The following is a 20153-nucleotide window of genomic DNA, read 5'->3' as shown; positions in this document are numbered from 1 at the left end:
GATCTTGAAACAACTTTGTGCAGAAGGAAGCCTGGGCCGGTTCTAAAGCCGTTTCCACAGAGGAAGGGGATTCACAGAAAGACAGAGGATCGAGCAGAAAAAAGCTGCGAACGACCCCTGCCAAAAGTTCTGAGCTGCAGGTACATACCCTCTGACAAGTGATCCCTGCACCCTAGACTCATCTCTAATCTGTGGTTTTATATTAAGGTTTTCCCCACTTCTCAAATCCCTCGGAGGGAACTTTCCAGGCATCCTGCATAGTTCTCATATTGAAAGTGAGCACAGAAAGATCTCCTGTAAACATCAAACTTGCAGAAGAAAAAAGGAGAGGAAGTGTATTATTTATGTGGCAACATTTTGGAATGTTAAGTAAGATTCGGTTTTGACGTGCCTGTCTGCTTTGAGATTAATGATATTGTCACGAAATGTATTATTCCTAAAATCCCGGCGCCATTTGAATTTTATCAAAATGAGATAATCACCTGCACAGACAGCTTTAACCAGTTTCTCTATTATGCAGTTTTATTTGGGGAGGTTGGGGACTGTGCTTTGCCTGTTAAGCTAATTCTCTGTTAGAGAGCATGGTGGGGTAAGATGAGGTTTTTTGTTGTTGTTGTTGTTGTTGTTCCTTCTTTTGACTTGCTTAAGTTTACTTAATAACACTTGTAGTTAAAGAAATATGAGGAATTAAAGCACCATTTAGGACTGTTATCTATTAACTGAAACCTTATGAAATAAGTAGTGTTCACAGAAGTGATCATCGTGGTCTACATGCTCCACACCCTATGTAAAGATAGATCAAGATGCTGTTATTGTTGCTGTACGTATGCTTTGTACAGTGAAACTGGAACATGTAAGAGCATGTAAGCATGTAGAAAGTATTTATTATTTACATAATATCTTTAAAATGAGCCATCGGAGAAACCACTTGCAAACTATTTTATAGACCAGATTTTAAAGCGCATCCTTAAATATTATTATTCATAATTAAACCCTTAATATTGCTGAGTTCTTGGGGGGCAGAAAATACATTTAACACCAAATCTGTTTACACTTATTGTAAAAATGTTGAACTCTTTATTCTCTGCAATGATTTGCTTTTTACTTTAGATGTCAACAGTATTTTTGGCATCTAGATAACTGTTTACCTGATAAACGTCACCTCCAATGTAGTATAAATACAGAAATACCTGCACATCATATTCAAATGGATTATGCTCCACATGCTGACAGGAAAAACTATGATTTGAAATTTCTGACAAATTGCATTCCACTGTCTGTGTTCTAAGGAAAAAAGCGGTCGAACCCTTGACGTAAAAAGCCTTGAGCTCGTTTTGCTCCACAACCACTGTTTTGGAAAAAGTGCTCGCTTTAACAAATCACACTTACACTGTTGCCAATGTAGTTACACATTTCTACACACCTGTGATATAGCATTATAACCCTAGGAAAATACCTTTTTACATAAAACATATATTGTCTGTGAAGCCAAAAAAAAGTTTCCAAAGACAAGAAACTTGTAACGTGGGGTGAGGCTGTCAGAGCTGGCAACTTGGTGTATCATTTTTAGCTGGCTGAAAACATCAGGTGTGTGTGCGTCTCCTCGTTCTCCTCCTGTTCTCTGTTGTGTGTTTTTCACGGTGAAAACAGACACACATGAAGCGAACTTGAGCAGACACAAGTGAGGTACAGTGAAGATTGCATTACCTTAGTTGACAACAACATGTTAAGTTACTCTAACTTAAATACTGCATGTGCAAAAAAGCTTTGACAGTTGTGTTTAGTTTTAACTGCTAGCACATAGGTATGTTCCAGTGTGCTCTGGACACAGTGTATTTTTTCATTGTTTCTGTGACTTTATCGCTCCCTTGACGTGCTGGAACAGCCTCCTTCTCTGTGTGACAGGACCTTTAGATTTACATATTACTCACTGGATTTTCATATCTCGTCTAAAACACTTACACCATATAGCAAGAACTTAACTGTGAGTGTATGGGGTTCACTGATACAGAGCAACTACAGGGATGCTATGTAGACAAGCAACAGAGGGGTGAGGCAGAGACTAATTTGCATATGTATACAATCACAGTTGTAGAATTTGATTTTAAGCCATATGCAGGGGTAACTTTCATTAAAGAGAAGTATACATTTTTGTTACTTTGGCTCCAGAAGTCCTATTTTAACATGCATGTAAACATATATTTACAACTGCATGACCATGATGTGTACATGTGTGCTTCTTATGTTTCTTTATTCTGCTACAGAAAAGCCAGAAAGCTCAGCAACTGTTGGCACAAGCCAGCAAAGCACTGGCTGAGTCCATCAGCCTATGTCTCCAACACAATTTATCCTCCTCCATCTTGGCCGGTGCATCTCTGAACATGTTGGAGTGTCATGGCCAGTCTGACCCTGCAGTGGCAGGTCAATATCTTGCCCTGCTTCAGGTACATGCAAAACACATTCCTATTGTGTTTTGCAAAGATGATGTGTGTGTGCTCAGATTTTGTCTTTGCTTGCTTATGATGTTCTTTAAGAACACTTATGGTAATTTCTTAAGATTAACCGCTCTTTCGTCCACCCGTCTCCTTTATTCCCAGAGCTGCCGCACTGTTGCTGTGATGGCTGAGGTCCTAAATTCTGCTTGTGCCGACACCAGTGCATCCCAGCTCTCAGCTCTGCTCAGCATCCGCAGGAATCTGCTTCTTTCTCTCGAGGAGAGACCCAGCAGCATGATAAGGGAAGTGGAGGACTCCCTTAGCAGCCTCTCCAAGGTAGCAGGTCACCAAACACCCATGCTCATGATTTATGGATTCTGTCATACCCAGCTCAGTAAATTCCCTTGATGGGGAGCATAATAGTGGTGCTGTTATGCCCTTTGCTTCAATTGCACTGTAGGGTTCCAAAGTCACACAGAGCAGTGGAGCTGGAAACATTTTTTGGGGCTTTAAAGGGTTTTATGTCAAAGCAGCAAGTCCAGTGTCTGACGTCTTTGTAGTATTTGCAGCCCTGTGAGCATTCTGGGCAGCCAACAAATTTTATCAGAAACAGTTCAATGTTTTGATATTGGCTATAAAATGAAATGAAAGAGTTAAACAGCTGTTTATAGCTTTAGAAAACTGCTGCTGAGACCTCCTAAAAATATGTATTGAAAAACTGATGATAGACAGGCATTGACACAAAGGAGAATAAAGGAGAATATTAAAGGAGAATATTTAAATCAGCATTTATGGACGAGAAGAATATTTAGGAAACGGTAATAGGAATGAGAGAATTTGTAATTTCTGTCATTTGTAATGTCAGAGAAAGATGTTGTTTTCAGAACATACCAATTTGCCTACTGAACCAGTTGTTTCCCGGCTGTATCCTTCCAGGGGTAGCCTCTAGGGTAGAGTCTTGATGGAGGGTTGTGGGTCTCGTAGGTCACAGCGGGTAGAGCCATTCATCTGGCTCTGCTCGCTGTACTGCGCAGCGACCTGCCCCTCTACACTATAGTCATTAAGGTTCACAACATCATCAAACACATAGGGCTTTGGGGGACAGGTGGGCTAACCAGCAGTTGGTGGGTGGGGCTGCTATCTGCCCCTCAATTTTGATATTAAGGCTCTCCCAGGTACTGGGTTATTCTTGGGTCCCTGGAGCCCTGGGATGCTGATCCCGGCTCGCACCAGCCTCTAGTGGGGTTGGCTGCCCATCGCCCCTGGTCATCTGGGACTCCCACCCAATAGAGTCCCAGATGACCATGTGCGCCCCAACGGTCTCTCTCATTCTCTCTCTCACACTCAAACCACAAGAAGATTGATTTATGTACCTGTGCATTTTCGAATGTTTATGTTCCCAGTGTTGTAAGTTTGTTTTTCTTACAGGTGCAGCAGTTGGCAATACATTGTGCATTTCTATTTGTATTTTATCATTTTATTACATCTTCCCCAACCATTGCCATTCCAAGGAAGGCACTGATGTACATCCATACCATCAGAGACGCAGGCTTTTAAACAGAGACCTGAAAACAAGTTCTCAATTCTTTAGTCCAGAGCACATGGCGTTCATGTTTTCCAAAAAAGGCTTAAACAGCTTAATCCATTTTAAATGTATGGAAGAGGATTAGGGCCACTGGGGGAAAAAAAGTGGGCACGTCTTTTTTTTTCTTCTTTTTCAAAATTCTGAGATTAAAGTCGGAATTCTGAGATAAAGTCACAATTCTGACGTTTTTCTCAGAATTGTGACTTTATCTCAGAATTCTGAGAAAAAAGTCAGAATTCTGTGATTAAAGTCACAATTCTGAGATTTAAGTCACAATTCTGACTTTTTTCTCAGAATTCTGACTTTTTCATCAGAATTATTTTTTTCTCAGAATTCTGACTTTAATCTCAGAATTCTAACCTAATTATTTATAAAATGTGCCTCCAGCTGTTTCTTTTTTGTGTCATTCACTTTTGCAGCTTTTTGTTGCCCCTCTCCCGAGTTGTCAGATGTATTGCTGTCATCACATTCAAAATGAACTATGATTTTTAACACAATCTTAAAATGTCTCAGTTTGGACATTTTGATATTTAAATGTTACAGTGTTCCAACTTTTTTGGGATTGGGGTTGTGGAATTCAAATGAGAATTTTGCTCAGTAAGATCTTTCATTTGAGAGAGAGAAACAAAAAGCAGTTGCTATGACTATATATACATTTGTGATCTTTACTATCTGATTTGCAGACCTTCAGCCACCTGACAATCATCCCCAACCACCCGAGCATTCTGGGAGAACTCCCCCCCACTCTTAAGATCTTGCTGCTTCAGCACTCTGAAGATGGGTACTTTATGTTTTTTCATTTTCCATTTTATATCTTTGTTGTCTCTTTTGTGTAACTTTTGTCCCCTATCTCAATAGTATTAAAGCAACTGAGTGAATAATCACAGGTCACAAGTCACACTAGTTGTAGTCCTGTTTGGAGGAGCTGAATGAGCCCAATGATTCATGTTGAGAGTAGCATTTAACGTGACTAGAGAATTCTATGTTCTTTTCAATTAAGTATGTTCTAAGTAAAGGTGATGCACCACATATTTTAAGGGTTTATAGTTAAAGAGTAGAAATTATTTTCCTTTTTGTGTTGTTTTTTTTTAGGTCACAACTCTATGGTGGTTTCTATGAGGCAACTAAAGCTCAGAAGGGAAGGACACCACAAGTTACAGGTGTGATACATATTTTTAAACTAATACTGTTGAGATAGATCTTTAGGTGGGCACTGTGTCTAAGCCAAAAAACTAAGCCAAAATGCAGAAGCAGTGTATAAAAAACAAATTTAAATACATTCACTGCTTCCATATGAATTTAGACGGTAAGTAACAGCTAGGTACTGCTAATCAAATGCTGTTGATTCTAGAGTCAAATATGAGGCAATCTATTCGAGAACCAGAGCTTGACCCACATTGGGTCAAGCAACAGGACATGATCCCAAGTACAGCAGCAAATCTACAACAGGATGGCTGAAAAAGAAAAGAACCAGTGTGTTGTAATGGTTCTGTCAAATTCAGATTTTGACATGGCTAAAATGATGTAGCGGGACCTTAAGGCAGTTGTGCATAAAGGAATCCCCACAAACATCAATGAACTGAAGGAATGTCACAAAGAAGAGCCTCAGACTTTCTCCACAATAATGTGAGAGCATGATAATTATACAGAAAGCAATTACATGGTTCTAGAAGCTAGAATGGTGTATTTAGTTTTTCACACATTGCTTCTGCATTTTGCTTTACTTTTTTGTGACATTTCATATGTTGTTGTTGGCCTAAGGTTGCATTAACCAAATTTTATGAGCTGCTATGGGAAACAGATGATATTTTATTACACCCTAATATATAAAAACTTAGAATTGAAAGAATGTGTACTTTCTTTTTCTCTGTATCTTTACACTGCATCTGATTTGCATCTGCATCTGAGGAATGTGGTCTTTATCTCACACATGCATCATTGTTGTCTGCATTTATACATAACAAGGCGAATTTAATATTCCCACGTAACATTTGTCTGAAAGGCAAATGAAAAGTTCAGATTTAATGAGAACAAAAAGAGGGGATAAAATCAAGAAGAGTGTGTGTGTGTGTGTGTGTGTGTGTGTGTGTGTGTGGTGGTGGTGGTGGTGGTGGTGGGGGGGGGGGGGGGGGGGGGGGGGCATGAAACACCAGCTTTCATAAGTCATAATAAGTTCATAAGTCATGATATTAGCATATAGCTTTACTTACTTTACTCATGACCTTTTCTGGGATTTGATTGACATAAGAAGTGGTAAGAGTGGTGCAAAGGGCTGGATGCACTGCCTGAGAATGTGAGAAAATTCATTAAATAACAAGCAGTGAGGAAAAGAAAAGGATAGATGAAAAGACCAAGAAGAGGAGGGTGTGGGAGATGCTCACGGGGACCAATTACAAAGCCAGTAAGTACTCAGCGTCTGTGAGTATGCATGTCTGATTGTGTGTCATTCTGTGGTTCCAGGTAGCTTGACGTGCTCTGGGATGGCCAAGGTTTCAGTCTGCCCGCAGGCTCTACTGGCACTGAAGGAACAGACTCGGGCTTTTTGCCAGGAGACAAGACATGCCCTCCTCAATAAAGACTCTTTGCGCAGCGTTGAGGACAGGCTGGAGGCCTCTGAGGAGTATCAGGTTTTTCTCCATGTCTGTCCTGTTAAAGCCACGACTTGCCTTTCACTCTATTACTCGACGAATGCACTCACTACGCTGCACTTAATTTTACGTCATGTCTATTTCTTACTTACTGGGAAAACTTTTATTCCCAAGCAACATCTAACTGAAAGAAATGTACGTGTGAAACTGATCAGTGGTCTAAAACCCCTCACCCTGCTTTCTCTCTTGTTTCTCTATACAGAAACTATCAGGAGAGTTAGCATGTCGTTTCAGAGAACTTGTAAAAGACATGGAAGAATATTTAAATCCACTCCTCAAACAGTTTGACTTCTCTTGCTTAAGGTGAATATGTCAGACACTTTAATTCCTAACAACTACATATTCCCTACATGTTTTTTTTTAACCCAGGGAAGGAGGCTTTAACACTTTTTTAATGCTCAGAAATCTGAACTCAATTATAAAAGGAGCTATTGAATGGAGTGTTTGAATGGTGTACAATTCAAGTGCATGTGAATCTTTTGTATTGTTTATGCCATGGTTTATGTACACAGGGTTTTAGTTATGGAACAAATGTCTGACCAATTCTGATAATATGAATGGTTTATACTTTAAATGCCTCTACATAAGTGTAGTTTTGCTGATCCTCACCTGGTCTTATCTTCAGGCCAGATGCTGCATCTCTGCCAACCCCTGAAATGGCCAAAACCAAAGATAAAGAAGAGAAAGAGAGCTCAGGTAAAGGAGCAGTGAGCTGTTGAACATACGCTTGCCTGTGTCTCTGACAGCCTAAGGTTCATATGGTTATTTTTGCATCGAATAAGGATTTTAAAAAGCATTAAATTGTCATAAATCCAGATTGAATGGGTTGTAATTACCTTTAGTCATGTCATAGGAAGAATATTCAGAGCATGACACCAATTTTACCTCCTCTGCACATTCAGAGTATGCAAAGTGACTGAAGCCTATGCCTTTTTTAAAAGCATAAAGATCCATATTGTTTAAGGCTATTAATGTGGCTAGGTTGCAGTACACTCATGGGAATCCCGATGATTAGGAAAGAAAGAGGAATGTAGCCTTACTAGCCAGCCTGCAAACTGTGCTGTTTGTTGAAGGCATGATTCCTCTGTATCATATGAACCATTATTCCAAAATTTGGTGGGATTTTTCTACTGCACATTGTTGGAATTATCAAGCCATCTACAGTTTTCTTTTTAAATACTTTTAGTTCTGCACATATGGTTAAAAACTGTACAAGTTGATGCCTTATAATGTCTGTACAGTTGGGAGTATATTGCTCTATGACATTTACACTGTCACAAAATATGTGATGCATGTGAAACTTGTACTTTTATGTATATGATATATACAGTTAAAATGCCAACTGAACCAGGGGAGTATGTGGTGGTACTGGCAGACAAGAGGTTGCTGGAGCTGCCTCTGGAATCCATGTCTATCCTGAAAGAAGATAGCCTGAGTTCTGTGACTCGGGACTTTTCCCTTCAGCTTTTTTACAGTCGCCTAAAGAGAGAAGAAAAAGGTAATACATTCACACATGTATATACTCTAAAATATTTGTAAGCACGAACTAAATCTCTTACCCTTTCCAAGGGACCTGCAACTTTAAGACCAGTAGCCATGTGAAAATTGATTGTATTTATATGTAGCCCAATAAAGAATTTATATCTGACATTTATAGACTACAGCTAAATATTTGCAATACTCCAGCCATTCAATGTGACTGTGAGGCATTGCTAAACCATGGACCTTAATTTAAATTAATGGACTATTAAAAAGGTCCTAAGTTTGACTTTGTTATAGTCGAGGACACAAACACCCCACACACACACTCAAACACACTCACGCACACACACATTCATATATATTTGAAGCGGAGGTCTATAAATGAAGGAAGCCCTTTCTGGGTTGCCTAAACCCACCCATACATAGGTGTACGATCGGACCTTTGCCTCACATCACATAATTCCTCGTTATCTGAGTGAAAAATAGCTTACATTTGCAGAGGTATCTTGACATCAGGATGTAGACTGCAAGCAGCCATCCATAGAAATCTGTTCAGGAGAGAAAGGTCATTTCACATCTTGCTGTCATGCAGAATTTCATGAAGACGTCTGTGAAGTGAACACCACAACCTTTTTTTTTTTCTTTTTTTAAATAGATGTCCATTAACTGTGTCTCCTGCTTGTAATCAGCAGACACAGTCAATGGTCCACAATGGTCCGCAAAAAGGCACCACGTCAAGTTTTTCGTAAACTGTTGCACACTTACTGTCTTGACTTGCTCAGCGTGCCAGAAGATGAACTGATTGCAGGGTTTAGAGGCAGAAAAAAGAAAGAACCTTAACCGAAACTGACACACTGTCGTTTTTTTCTCTTTCGCCCTTCGAAATTGTATCCACATTTATTAAGGATAGGTTTTTGTTTCAGATAAATCAACCAACATGGCTGCAAAGCTATAAGGCAAATAAATGAAGCCTAGGACAGTATTCACATTGTGTTTTTATTTTTGATACAGTAAAAACAGAAACAAATGAGCATCATTTTAATCAACTTTATTACACATATCGTGCCCGGTCCAGTTGTTTCCTTTCTCTTTTTTGGGGGGTTGATGGTGTTTCAGTGCTTGGGGGATTAAGCACTTTACTATTTTGGAAAGGAATAGGTGAATAGAAAGGAGGTAAAAAGAGCACTGAATGGGATCCTGCAGACATCTGTACCTTTTTAAAGGTTGAATCATTTGCATCGCTTGAGTCACTGTTCAAAGGTTACTGTTAAACTACTATTTATGTATGTGTGTGTCTGTGTATCCCTTGAGACTTGTATGCCACAGATGGGAAAATATTACAACAAGCTTTTCTTAATACATCTTTTGATGTCTGGATCAAACACACGGGTGACGATCAGACCACAGAAAAAATTAGTGTTTGCTTTTTTTCCCCCAGACCATGATTACCATAATTTTGACATCTACAGTTTACCATTGTGTCAAGAAGATGTAGCGCCTGAAACCACTTTTGAAAGGGCTATTTGTTATTCTGTGCACTGCTTTGCACAGGACAAATTAGCACAAACTATAAAAAGATTGCCCTCAGGGGGGTAAACACATGCTTTTGCACGCGTGTCTGTTCTTACTGCTTCTTCAGATTTTACTGTGTGTGTGTTACTGAGTGATCAGGTTGTGTGATTTTAACTGTACAGTTAGATTTTACATTTAATTTTCACTTAGGAAAAAAACCATGGTGCTAAGCAGTTTTCTATATTAGAATTATTTTTTATTGCCAGAAAGATTTATAATTAACTATGGGAGTCACAGCAAACTGCGGTGGGTGGTCTAGATTAAGGTAGAACATACTGATAGCATGTAGTCAGTGATGCTGTGTGATCTTTAAAAACATCCTGATATGAAAGGTATGCAGTCAAAATATTAACATAACATTTGAAACAGAGTAAAGGCATTTTTATTCAATCATACTGAAGTAATTATAAGATGAGGTGCAGTTGTGTTAAGGCAATGGTCTCCTATGTGCAGGTACTTGGTGATGTTAGGAAGGAAGGACTTCCTTCTAACAGGACAAGACCTGGGGCAGAACCAGGGTCAGGGAGAGACAGCTACTACTACTATTGTGGGGTTGATAAAGTGCTACTACATCTACTTTCAATCCTTGGGAGGGTGAGAATAAAGAAATGGGAGAAAAGAGGAGAGGCAACAACAAACAACAAGGCCAAGAAACGATGAACCATAGAAAGAGAAAAGAAAATGTAACCCAGATCATTGGTTGAGTATGGGATTTCTGATTATTTGTGGTCACTGAACGCACCACTGTGCCGTGTGCATAGCCACTCTCTAGTCCAGCTACAGAGTTTTTCCTTCCGTTCATCCGATGAGGCGCATGCTGCTCTCGTGCCCTCTACGAGCTGGAAATTCGGGAAAAAGTCTTGTAGCGGTTACAAACGTGAAGCGGAGCTGAGTCCGACAGCATTCGCCATTACACGAACTCCTCTGGCTGGTTTGTTTGCCCTTTTGGTGCCCTGGATCCTACTGGATGAACTGCCTTGTGGAAGTCCTCATCTGATTACTCTGCCGAACCGTCCTGGCAAATAGATGGTCGTTGCTGCTTGCTGGATGCTATTATTGGATGCTACACCGTTCCAACAGAGCGGTAGGAACAATTCAAAGGGCCCCAACGATGCGCTTTATTTTTCCCTGAGCTCAGGTGATTTTTTTTTTTGGCCAAAGGACCTTAAAGGATACATATTTGATTTTATTTATTTATTTATTTTATTTTTCTTATGACACTGAGTGGAAAGACACTACAAAAAAAAGGGGGTTTATTATTTAAAATTGTGTCAAATAAATGTGTTTATGCTAAGTAAGTGTGGTGTCCATTGTGTGCTGGAAGCCTTATTGTTCCTGTGGTGGAGCAGCTACTACCAATCTCCTTTACGAAACTAGCTTCTGACAGGATACAGGTATTTGGGATACATTTGATTTCTTGTAACCTATTTTTAGAGAAACTGTGATTCTGGGTTAAACATCGGGGTGAAATTGATGACACTGACACCTAGTGAACTGCCCAAGGTCAACAGTCCTGATTTCCACGCATTAAAGGTTTGGCGTAAGTACAGATTGCGTTACAAGTGGCGAGCCAGCCAGGAGATTGGTGAAAAGTAGCACCTTGACTTTCCAGCTCACAACACCTACCTCTTTTCCTTGACCCTATTGTGTTGGACATGGATCTTTGCAGACGTTTTGATGTAGATGGCCAGTGCTCACTTTTTGTGACTGGCGTTGAAGGGATTTACACAGATGATGACATTGCTAGTGTTTTTTCAGTAAATGGTAAAGTTTCTCGGATAGTTCGAATTCCAGATGAATCAAACCAGCCAGAGGGTAGAGTCCTGATAGAATATTTGTCCGATCAAGCCATTTCCAAGATCAACCCCCAGATCTTAGGTGACTTGCCGAGCCCCAAGGATTCTGCTATCGGTTGGTCTGTCAAAACCATTCGAGATGTTGCTCAGGAAGAGGTAGGCAAGGAGTTAGCTCGTAGATATTTAGAAGAACTGAAGGCTGTTGGAGATAGTGGTAAAGCAGGTTTCTTGAGTGTTATTCAGAGTGAGGTCAAAGAAGTTCGACATAACTCTGAGATTCCTGACACACAGCCACACACAGCTCAGGATGGTGACACATCCCTCCATGACATTGTAGCTAGTGATCATGATGAACCTAATCACTACACACAGACCCACAATGCACCTGATAGTGCTGTGGTGAACCCTGTTAATATCGACCGCAGTCTCCTTAACCCACCTCAGATTCAAAAAGTTGTCGTTGAGCACGTTATCAGAAATGACTCAACAGCCCCGTGGTCTACACAAACCAGACTGCGCACCTTTTCTGGCCGTGCTCCTAGGCCCAATGGTGAGGTAGACTATGAAACATGGCGCACACAAGTGGACCTTCTTGTCAGTGATTGCTCTCTTAGTGATGTGCAAAAGGTTAGGAAAATACTTGAAAGTTTGCTAAGTCCAGCAGCCGATGTTGTTAAGTTGCTTGGTGTGAGTTCACCACCCAGGGCTTATGTTAGGCAGCTCGATTCCGCTTTCAGTGTTGTAGAGGACGGAGAAGAGTTATTTGCAACCTTTCTCAGCTCCAACCAGAATAGCGGAGAAAAGCCCTCAGCATATTTGAACAGACTCCATAGCCTCCTTACTCGAGCTATTTCTAGAGGGGGAGTCTCTGTCGAAACTTTGAGCGAACACCTACTCAGACAGTTTATTAGAGGCTGCTGGGACCAGAGTCTCATTATAGCTCTCCAACTAGAAAACAAAAAGAACAGTCCACCAACATTCCCAGATCTACTCCTTATGTTGAGGACCGAGGAAGGTCGTAGATCTGCAAAGCTAGACAGGATGAAAAAACATCTGGGTGCTACAAAAGCAGCTGTACATGCCCACTCCATTTTTGATGTACCCTCCTATGATGATGAGCCCGTTCCAACACAGACTGCAAAGCAGAGCGAAGCATCTAAGCTTGAGAGGAGAATGGATGAGCTTTCAAAGCAGGTAGAGAAACTGAGTCAAAGGTCCAAGAATTCTCCTTTTGACAGTGAGCTTAGTGCAGCGTTAAAACAGAGACAAGAAGAAACTGTTAAACTTGAAAGTAAAATAGATGAGTTGTCTAAACAACTCAGAGAGCTCACTCAGAACCAAAAATGTCCTAAAGAGAATAATAGTGGCAAAGACTTCCTTGCGGCAAGAAATAGCAGTGCCAGGAGACCAGTTAAGGTTCCCTCTATGCCAAAAGCATGGTTCTGCTTTAGATGTGGTGAAGATAACCACATTGCCGCTCGATGCCCAAATGAACCCAACCAGGCACTAGTCCGCCAGAAGAATGCTGAGTTAAAGGAAAAGCAAGGAAGGTTCCAAGCCCAACAGGTTACTGAGCCTTTTGCTTTAAACTTGTAGCGGCTCCTGCTGTGGGACGTCCAGGAGCTGAGACCAGCATTAGTCCCGCCTCAAGTGACCAAAGAATTGGTGTTCAGAGCAAAATAAAGACCCAGACAACGGTTCAAGATTTCAGTTCCCAATCCCGCTTGCCACCCGGTCTGATAGGTCCTCGTTGTTCAGCTTCTGTTTTGGTTGAGGGTGTGCAATGCAACTCTATCATGGATAGTGGTTCACAAGTCACTACAATCTCCGAATCATTTCACAAGGATAAGCTGGCACATCTCCCCATTCAGCCCATTCAAGCATTGCTTGAGATTGAGGGTGCAGGTGGACAGCACGTTCCCTACCTTGGTTATGTTGAGACCCACATCACTTTTCCTCACAACATTACAGGCAAAGAGGAAGAGTTGGTTGTTTTGGCTCTTGTTGTGCCTGAGTGCCATTTTAACAGCAGAATACCAGTTTTGATTGGTACCAATGCACTGTTAAGACTCCATGATAAGTTATCTGAACGTGACGGTCCAGATTTCCTTCACAGACTGTGTTCCAGAGATGTAGCACTGGTTCTCCAGCACTTGGCTAAACAAATGGATGATTGCCACATACACCCAGTGAGGTTGCACGGGAAAGTACCAGTCACCATCCCTGCCAACCACAAGTGCTGTTTAATGGGCGATGTTAGGCTGAGAAAGAACACTCCTAACGTAAGTTTCGTCCTTGAACCAAATGAACACGACAAGTTACCTGGTGGTTTATTTCTTGAAACTGCTTTGATAGACATCCCTTACAAAGCTAAGAGTAAGGTTCCAGTCGTCTTGCAGAACTTGAGTGGGCACAGTATTGTATTGCAACCAGGAAGTACAGTTGCCCAGGTATGTGTAGCCCAGCACATTTCACCCCTGGTGCCTGTTTCAAATGCTTCTTCTCATGACAAGTTTGATGGAGAGAAGCTTAAGTTTAATCTTGATGAGTCACCCATCTCTGAAGAATGGAAAGAGCGCATCACCACCAAGCTCAAGTCTATTTCAGAAGTGTTTGCGGTTGATGATCTGTCTTATGGTCACACCACTGTGGTAAAACACCACATTCGGCTGAACGATGACACGCCGTTTAAGGAACGGTCGAGGCCCATCCATCCAAGTGACAGAGAAGCTGTCAAGCAACACCTCAAAGAACTGCTTAATGCAGGGGTTATTAGGGAGTCAGAGAGCCCCTACGCATCTCCAATAGTAGTTGTGCGTAAAAAGGATGGTTCAATCAGGTTGTGCGTTGATTACCGCAAGTTGAACGCACGGACCATTAGGGATGCTTATGCCCTCCCAAACATTGAGGAGACCTTCACGGCCCTTAGTGGTGCCAAGTGGTTCTCGGTCATGGACCTCAAATCAGGCTATTATCAGGTTGAGATGGCCGAGGAAGATAAAGCTAAAACTGCTTTTGTCTGTCCTCTTGGGTTTTATGAGTTTAATCGCCTGCCTCAGGGCGTTACAAATGCCCCAAGTACGTTTCAACGACTGATGGAGAAGTGTGTTGGGGATTTGAACTTGAGTGAGGTACTTGTGTTTTTGGATGATCTGATTGTGTTTTCAGACACCCTGGAGGAACATGAGGTGAGACTCATGAGGGTGCTGAACCGGTTGAGGGACTTTGGGTTGAAGCTGTCCCCAGAAAAATGTCATTTCTTTAGGCCCTCGGTGAAGTACCTTGGCCATGTGGTTGATGCCCAAGGAGTTCACACAGATCCTGATAAGATCTCAGCTTTGAAAACATGGCCTCGTCCTACAAACAAGAGAGAGTTAAAATGTTTCCTAGGCTTTGCCGGTTATTACCGGAGATTCATTGATGGATACTCAAAGATCGCAAAGCCTTTAAATAGTCTCACGGCTGGTTACTACTCACCCAAAAAGAGGGGTAAAGTGTATCTTGGAGAACATTTCAAACAACCATCAAACATTAACTTACCTTTTGGAGAGGAGTGGACACCTGAATGTGAAAATGCGTTTAAGACTTTGATTGAGAGACTGACATCGGCACCTGTCCTTGCTTTTGCCAACCCACAGCTACCATATGTCCTGCACACTGATGCCAGTCGTGAAGGCTTGGGTGCAGCGCTCTACCAAGAGCAGGACGGGAAGCTGAGAGCTGTGGCTTATGCAAGCAGAGGACTTTCCAAAAGTGAGAGAAACTATCCCACTCACAAGCTTGAATTTCTAGCTTTGAAGTGGGCAGTTTGTGAGAAGTTTAACAGCTACCTTTATGGCGCTAACTTCACCATTGTGACGGATAACAATCCTCTCACGTATGTACTGACATCTGCAAAGTTAGATGCTGCTGGTCATCGCTGGTTAGCTGCGCTGTCTACTTATCAGTTCACCGTTAAGTACAGGGCCGGTCATGCCAATCGCGATGCAGACGGGCTGTCCCGACGACCACAAGCTCCTCCTTTTGAAGATGAGGATTTCATCAAAGAAAGGGAGAGAGTTGATGACATGAAAAACCGTCTTCTAGAGGTGAGCAACGAGATGAGTCACGAGGTGGTATCTGCCTTATGTCAACGCCATCTTGTGGTGTCAAAGATCGAGCACTGTTCAAATCTAGAACAACCTTTGGCTGTAGAGTCTCTTGCTGTTGATCCCTGCGGATGTATTTGGAGAAGACACATTACCATCTATGACAAGCTCTGACTGGTATAAAGCTCAGAGGGATGACCCGGTTGTCTCACGTGTCATCACCTTCGTTGAAAGAGCTCAAAAGCCCAGCTTCAGAGAAACAAACCTTGAAGTTCCTGATGTTAGGCTCCTTCTCAAGGAGTGGAGAAGACTCGAAATGAGAGATGGAGTATTGTACAGGAAATGGACAAATAGAGACAACACTGTATGGCAGTTAGTCCTACCTGAACAGTTCAGAGGGAAAGCGTTGCGTGGAGTGCATGATGAAGTTGGTCATCTTGGTTTTGAACGAGCACTGCATCTTGCCCGTTCCAGATTCTATTGGCCAATGATGACAAAGTCTGTAGAAGAGAAGTGCAGACAGTGTCCACGCTGTGTCAGGAGGAAAGCAGTGCCTCAGAAGGCAGCGCCTCTTGAAAATATTATAGCAACTTACCCGCTTGAACTCGTCTGTATGGACTATTTGTCAGTTGAGCCAGACAACAGAGACACCCGGAACATATTAGTTATCACTGACCATTTTACAAAGTTTGCTGTGGCAGTGCCAACTAAAGATCAGAAGTCCAGGACCATTGCAAAAGCTCTGTGGGAGAACTTCATAGTTCATTATGGGTTTCCCAGTCATCTACTCAGTGATCAGGGTAGAGACTTTGAATCTCACACAATCAAAGAGCTATGTGCTTTGATAGGAGCAGACAAAATCCGCACTACACCTTATCATCCTCGCGGAAACCCGGTGGAAAGGTTTAACCGGACGCTTCTTGATATGTTGGGTACGTTGGAAGAGGAAGGCAAATCTCACTGGAGGGACTTTGTTAAACCCTTAGTTCATGCGTATAACTGCACGAGGAACGACACAACTGGTTTCTCTCCTTATGAACTGATGTTTGGCAGACAACCCCGACTACCCATTGATTTAGTCTTAGGTATCCAACCTGAAAATGCCAACCATAAGTCTCATTCAGAGTATGTGAACAACCTTCGTCAACGTCTGGAGGAGAGCTACACCCTAGCTGCAAAAAACTCCCAGAAGATCGGAGAAAGGAATAAAGTTAGGTTTGACAAGAGGATTAGAGTGGCCGAGCTCTGTGCAGGTGACAGGGTTTTGGTTAGAAACATGAGTGTCAGAGGTAAACACAAAATCTCAGACAGGTGGGAACAGAAAGTACATGTTGTGGTTAAACGAATCAATGATGGCCCTGTCTATGTTGTGGAACCCGAGTTGGGAGACGGACCAAAACGCACCTTACACAGGGATCTCCTTCTACCGTGTGGGTTCTTACCTGTGGAAGAAATAGCAGGGAGCAGATCTCATGGGTCCTCTAAAGGGAAGAAACTGAGAAACAAAGCCGAAAGAGAAGTACAATCTTCTGATGACCCTGATGGTCAGGAAGATGAGGTATACAGTGATGAGGACGAAGTGTGTCCAGCTTTTGCGGTTCCAGAAATAATAACCAGAGGTCCTTTTATCCAGACTGAAAGGCAGGTTATCACACCTCAGCTGTCCACTGGGGATGTGCATTCTAGTTTGCCCCGTGCAGAGCCACAAGACGAGTCACACGCACGAGAAACACCCAGTCATGTTTCTGAACCTGAGCCTTTGTTACACTCAGAAAGCAATGAGGTGACCACATCTCCCATTCCATCTGATGAAGGTCCAGGTTGGGTTGTTATTGACATTCCTGAACAAACAGAATCTGTTGAAATGAATCAAGGAAGCAGCGACACTGCTGAGCGGAGTTTAGAGCCAGAGACAGTAGAGTTGCGGCGTTCTGGGAGAGAGAGACGCCAACCTCGTAAACTAACTTATGATGAGTTAGGTGAGCCTTTAATTTTGGCTCTCAGTTCCTTTTTGTCAGAGTTTCGCAATTGTATTCTCTCAGAGCACTTTCCTTCACACACCTGTTAAGTCAAGTGTGCATGCAGAGACTCATGCGCTTTAGAGGGGGAGAGTGTAACCCAGATCATTGGTTGAGTATGGGATTTCTGATTATTTGTGGTCACTGAACGCACCACTGTGCCGTGCGCATAGCCACTCTCTAGTCCAGCTACAGAGTTTTTCCTTCCGTTCATCCGATGAGGCGCATGCTGCTCTCGTGCCCTCTACGAGCTGGAAATTCGGGAAAAAGTCTTGTAGCGGTTACAAACGTGAAGCGGAGCTGAGTCCGACAGCATTCGCCATTACACGAACTCCTCTGGCTGGTTTGTTTGCCCTTTTGGTGCCCTGGATCCTACTGGATGAACTGCCTTGTGGAAGTCCTCATCTGATGACTCTGCCGAACCGTCCTGGCAAATAGATGGTCGTTGCTGCTTGCTGGATGCTATTATTGGATGCTACACCGTTCCAACAGAGCGGTAGGAACAATTCAAAGGGCCCCAACGATGCGCTTTATTTTTCCCTGAGCTCAGGTGATTTTTTTTTTTGGCCAAAGGACCTTAAAGGATACATATTTGATTTTATTTATTTATTTATTTTATTTTTCTTATGACACTGAGTGGAAAGACACTACAAAAAAAAGGGGGTTTATTATTTAAAATTGTGTCAAATAAATGTGTTTATGCTAAGTAAGTGTGGTGTCCATTGTGTGCTGGAAGCCTTATTGTTCCTGTGGTGGAGCAGCTACTACCAATCTCCTTTACGAAACTAGCTTCTGACAGGATACAGGTATTTGGGATACATTTGATTTCTTGTAACCTATTTTTAGAGAAACTGTGATTCTGGGTTAAACATCGGGGTGAAATTGATGACACTGACACCTAGTGAACTGCCCAAGGTCAACAGTCCTGATTTCCACGCATTAAAGGTTTGGCGTAAGTACAGATTGCGTTACACATGCAATAGATTGTAAATACAAAAGTGAAAAGAGTGAGTGCTTAAAAATTCTCCAGTGCATAATGACCAACACGCCAGAGCCCACAACAGTATAACTAAGGTTCAGGATCATGTTATTCATTCCTAACTACAGTGGTCCCTCACTATATCACGGTTCACTTTTCACAGCCTCGCTATTTTGCGGATATTTTGGGGGGGGTGCAGTTTTGCATGGTTTTTTTGTTTGGTTTTTTTTACATTGTGGTTTGCATCCTGATCAGCTGTAGACCATTTTCAATCAATCTCGTGTCGTGTCTCCTGTACAGTACAGAATGCGTTCAGCTTGTCAAATCTACATAGATCTTCGCTAGCAGAAGACAACAAGCATAACAGTGTCAATGTCAAAGGATTAGAAGGTGAAACCAAACAGTCAGATTAGTCAAACTTTACTCTACTCATTCTTCTTGCTTCCTCTACGTCTGTACCATTGATTCTCTGGCAGCTGCTGTATTCCCATGTTCTGGACCTGAAAACAGGGTTTGATCTTTGGTTCGTTCTATAATACTGGACTTATTTTTCTACGAAGGTTTGAACTTTGAGAGTGTTTAAACAAGAGAGAAACGTGTGAAAATGTTGATGCCTGTCTGAGAAAAGTGTATAAAGTGTGTAAGTTAAGGGTTTACAGCCTTAAAACATCTATATTAATTGTAAAAAATAAAGTTGGCTACTTCGTGGATTTCACCTATCGTGGGTTATTTTTGGAATGTAACACCCACAATAAACGAGGGACCACTGTACAAGGTTTATCAAAAAGAAAAGTTTGAAGCAAACTTTTAAACGGCAGATCCTGTCCATGTTCCACATGAGGGGGAACCAATACTGTCTACTTTTGGAAACTCAAGGGACCATAAATGACACAAGAGCTTATCGGAATGATTATTATGAGCTATTAAGAGTTCTTTAAGAGACGACAGAGCCTGATTATTCAGGACATTGTATGTAAAAAGAAGAATTCTACATTCAGGATTGGAGACAAGCTGATATGGGAGAAATATGTCTCTCTGTTAGTCTCTCTTAATACTCTTATTTTGGCTTTTCGGTTCAGCTGATGGCTCTTCATGGAGCCTTAGCCTGATAATAAAGGATTGTAAGGACTATAATGCATGAACTAGTTTTGGATATTTATGAATAGATTAAATAAATACGTTTTAGTAAATGATGTTCGGGTTAAAGGGCGTAACCTGATGAGGATGCATGTTTATAATCGTTAAAAAAAATGAAAAGTAACTTTGCGTTTTTCTGAGATGTGCATTATGCAAAGATCTGACTTTAATGACATGTTTGAGTACATGCTATAGTAGGACATTTGTTATCAAGGCGGTTGGGTTATTAAAATGCGTATATCAGAATGGATGTTCATAGGTAGTTTAACTACTTTCGTTTTAAGAGATGTTACGGTTTTATTTTTTATTCTCTTTGTTATTTTACTCAAAATTGTTTTTTCCTAAAAGATAAAATGGAAGTTTGGGATATGCCAAATTAGTTGAATTGTTGCATTCAGTATCTTTGCAACATT

General features: G+C 41.6%; 1 protein-coding gene across 6 annotated transcripts in view; it reads left to right on the top strand.

Annotated features, from left to right (window-relative positions):
- cfap46 (cilia and flagella associated protein 46) overlaps nucleotides 1-20153 on the top strand; it is a 74038-nt gene that overhangs the window by 47006 nt on the left and 6879 nt on the right. For 5 of the 6 annotated variants that reach the window (XM_082556381.1, XM_082556379.1, XM_082556380.1 and 2 more), the window contains 9 exons: nucleotides 24-140; nucleotides 2265-2444; nucleotides 2598-2771; nucleotides 4704-4801; nucleotides 5113-5180; nucleotides 6481-6647; nucleotides 6871-6971; nucleotides 7294-7364; nucleotides 7999-8166. In XM_082556381.1, coding sequence (XP_082412507.1) covers nucleotides 24-140; nucleotides 2265-2444; nucleotides 2598-2771; nucleotides 4704-4801; nucleotides 5113-5180; nucleotides 6481-6647; nucleotides 6871-6971; nucleotides 7294-7364; nucleotides 7999-8166 — 1144 coding nt within the window. Of the gene's footprint in view, nucleotides 1-23; nucleotides 141-2264; nucleotides 2445-2597; nucleotides 2779-4703; nucleotides 4802-5112; nucleotides 5181-6480; nucleotides 6648-6870; nucleotides 6972-7293; nucleotides 7365-7998; nucleotides 8167-20153 lie in introns of those variants that run through there. The other variant, XM_082556383.1, reaches the window with a different exon arrangement.

Source organism: Aulonocara stuartgranti (assembly GCF_965226115.1).
Source record: "Aulonocara stuartgranti genome assembly, chromosome: 13".
NCBI classification, from domain to species: Eukaryota; Metazoa; Chordata; class Actinopteri; order Cichliformes; family Cichlidae; genus Aulonocara; species Aulonocara stuartgranti.
The sequence above is the reverse complement of the archived record's forward strand: the minus strand, read 5'-3'. Positions and strand labels throughout refer to the sequence as shown.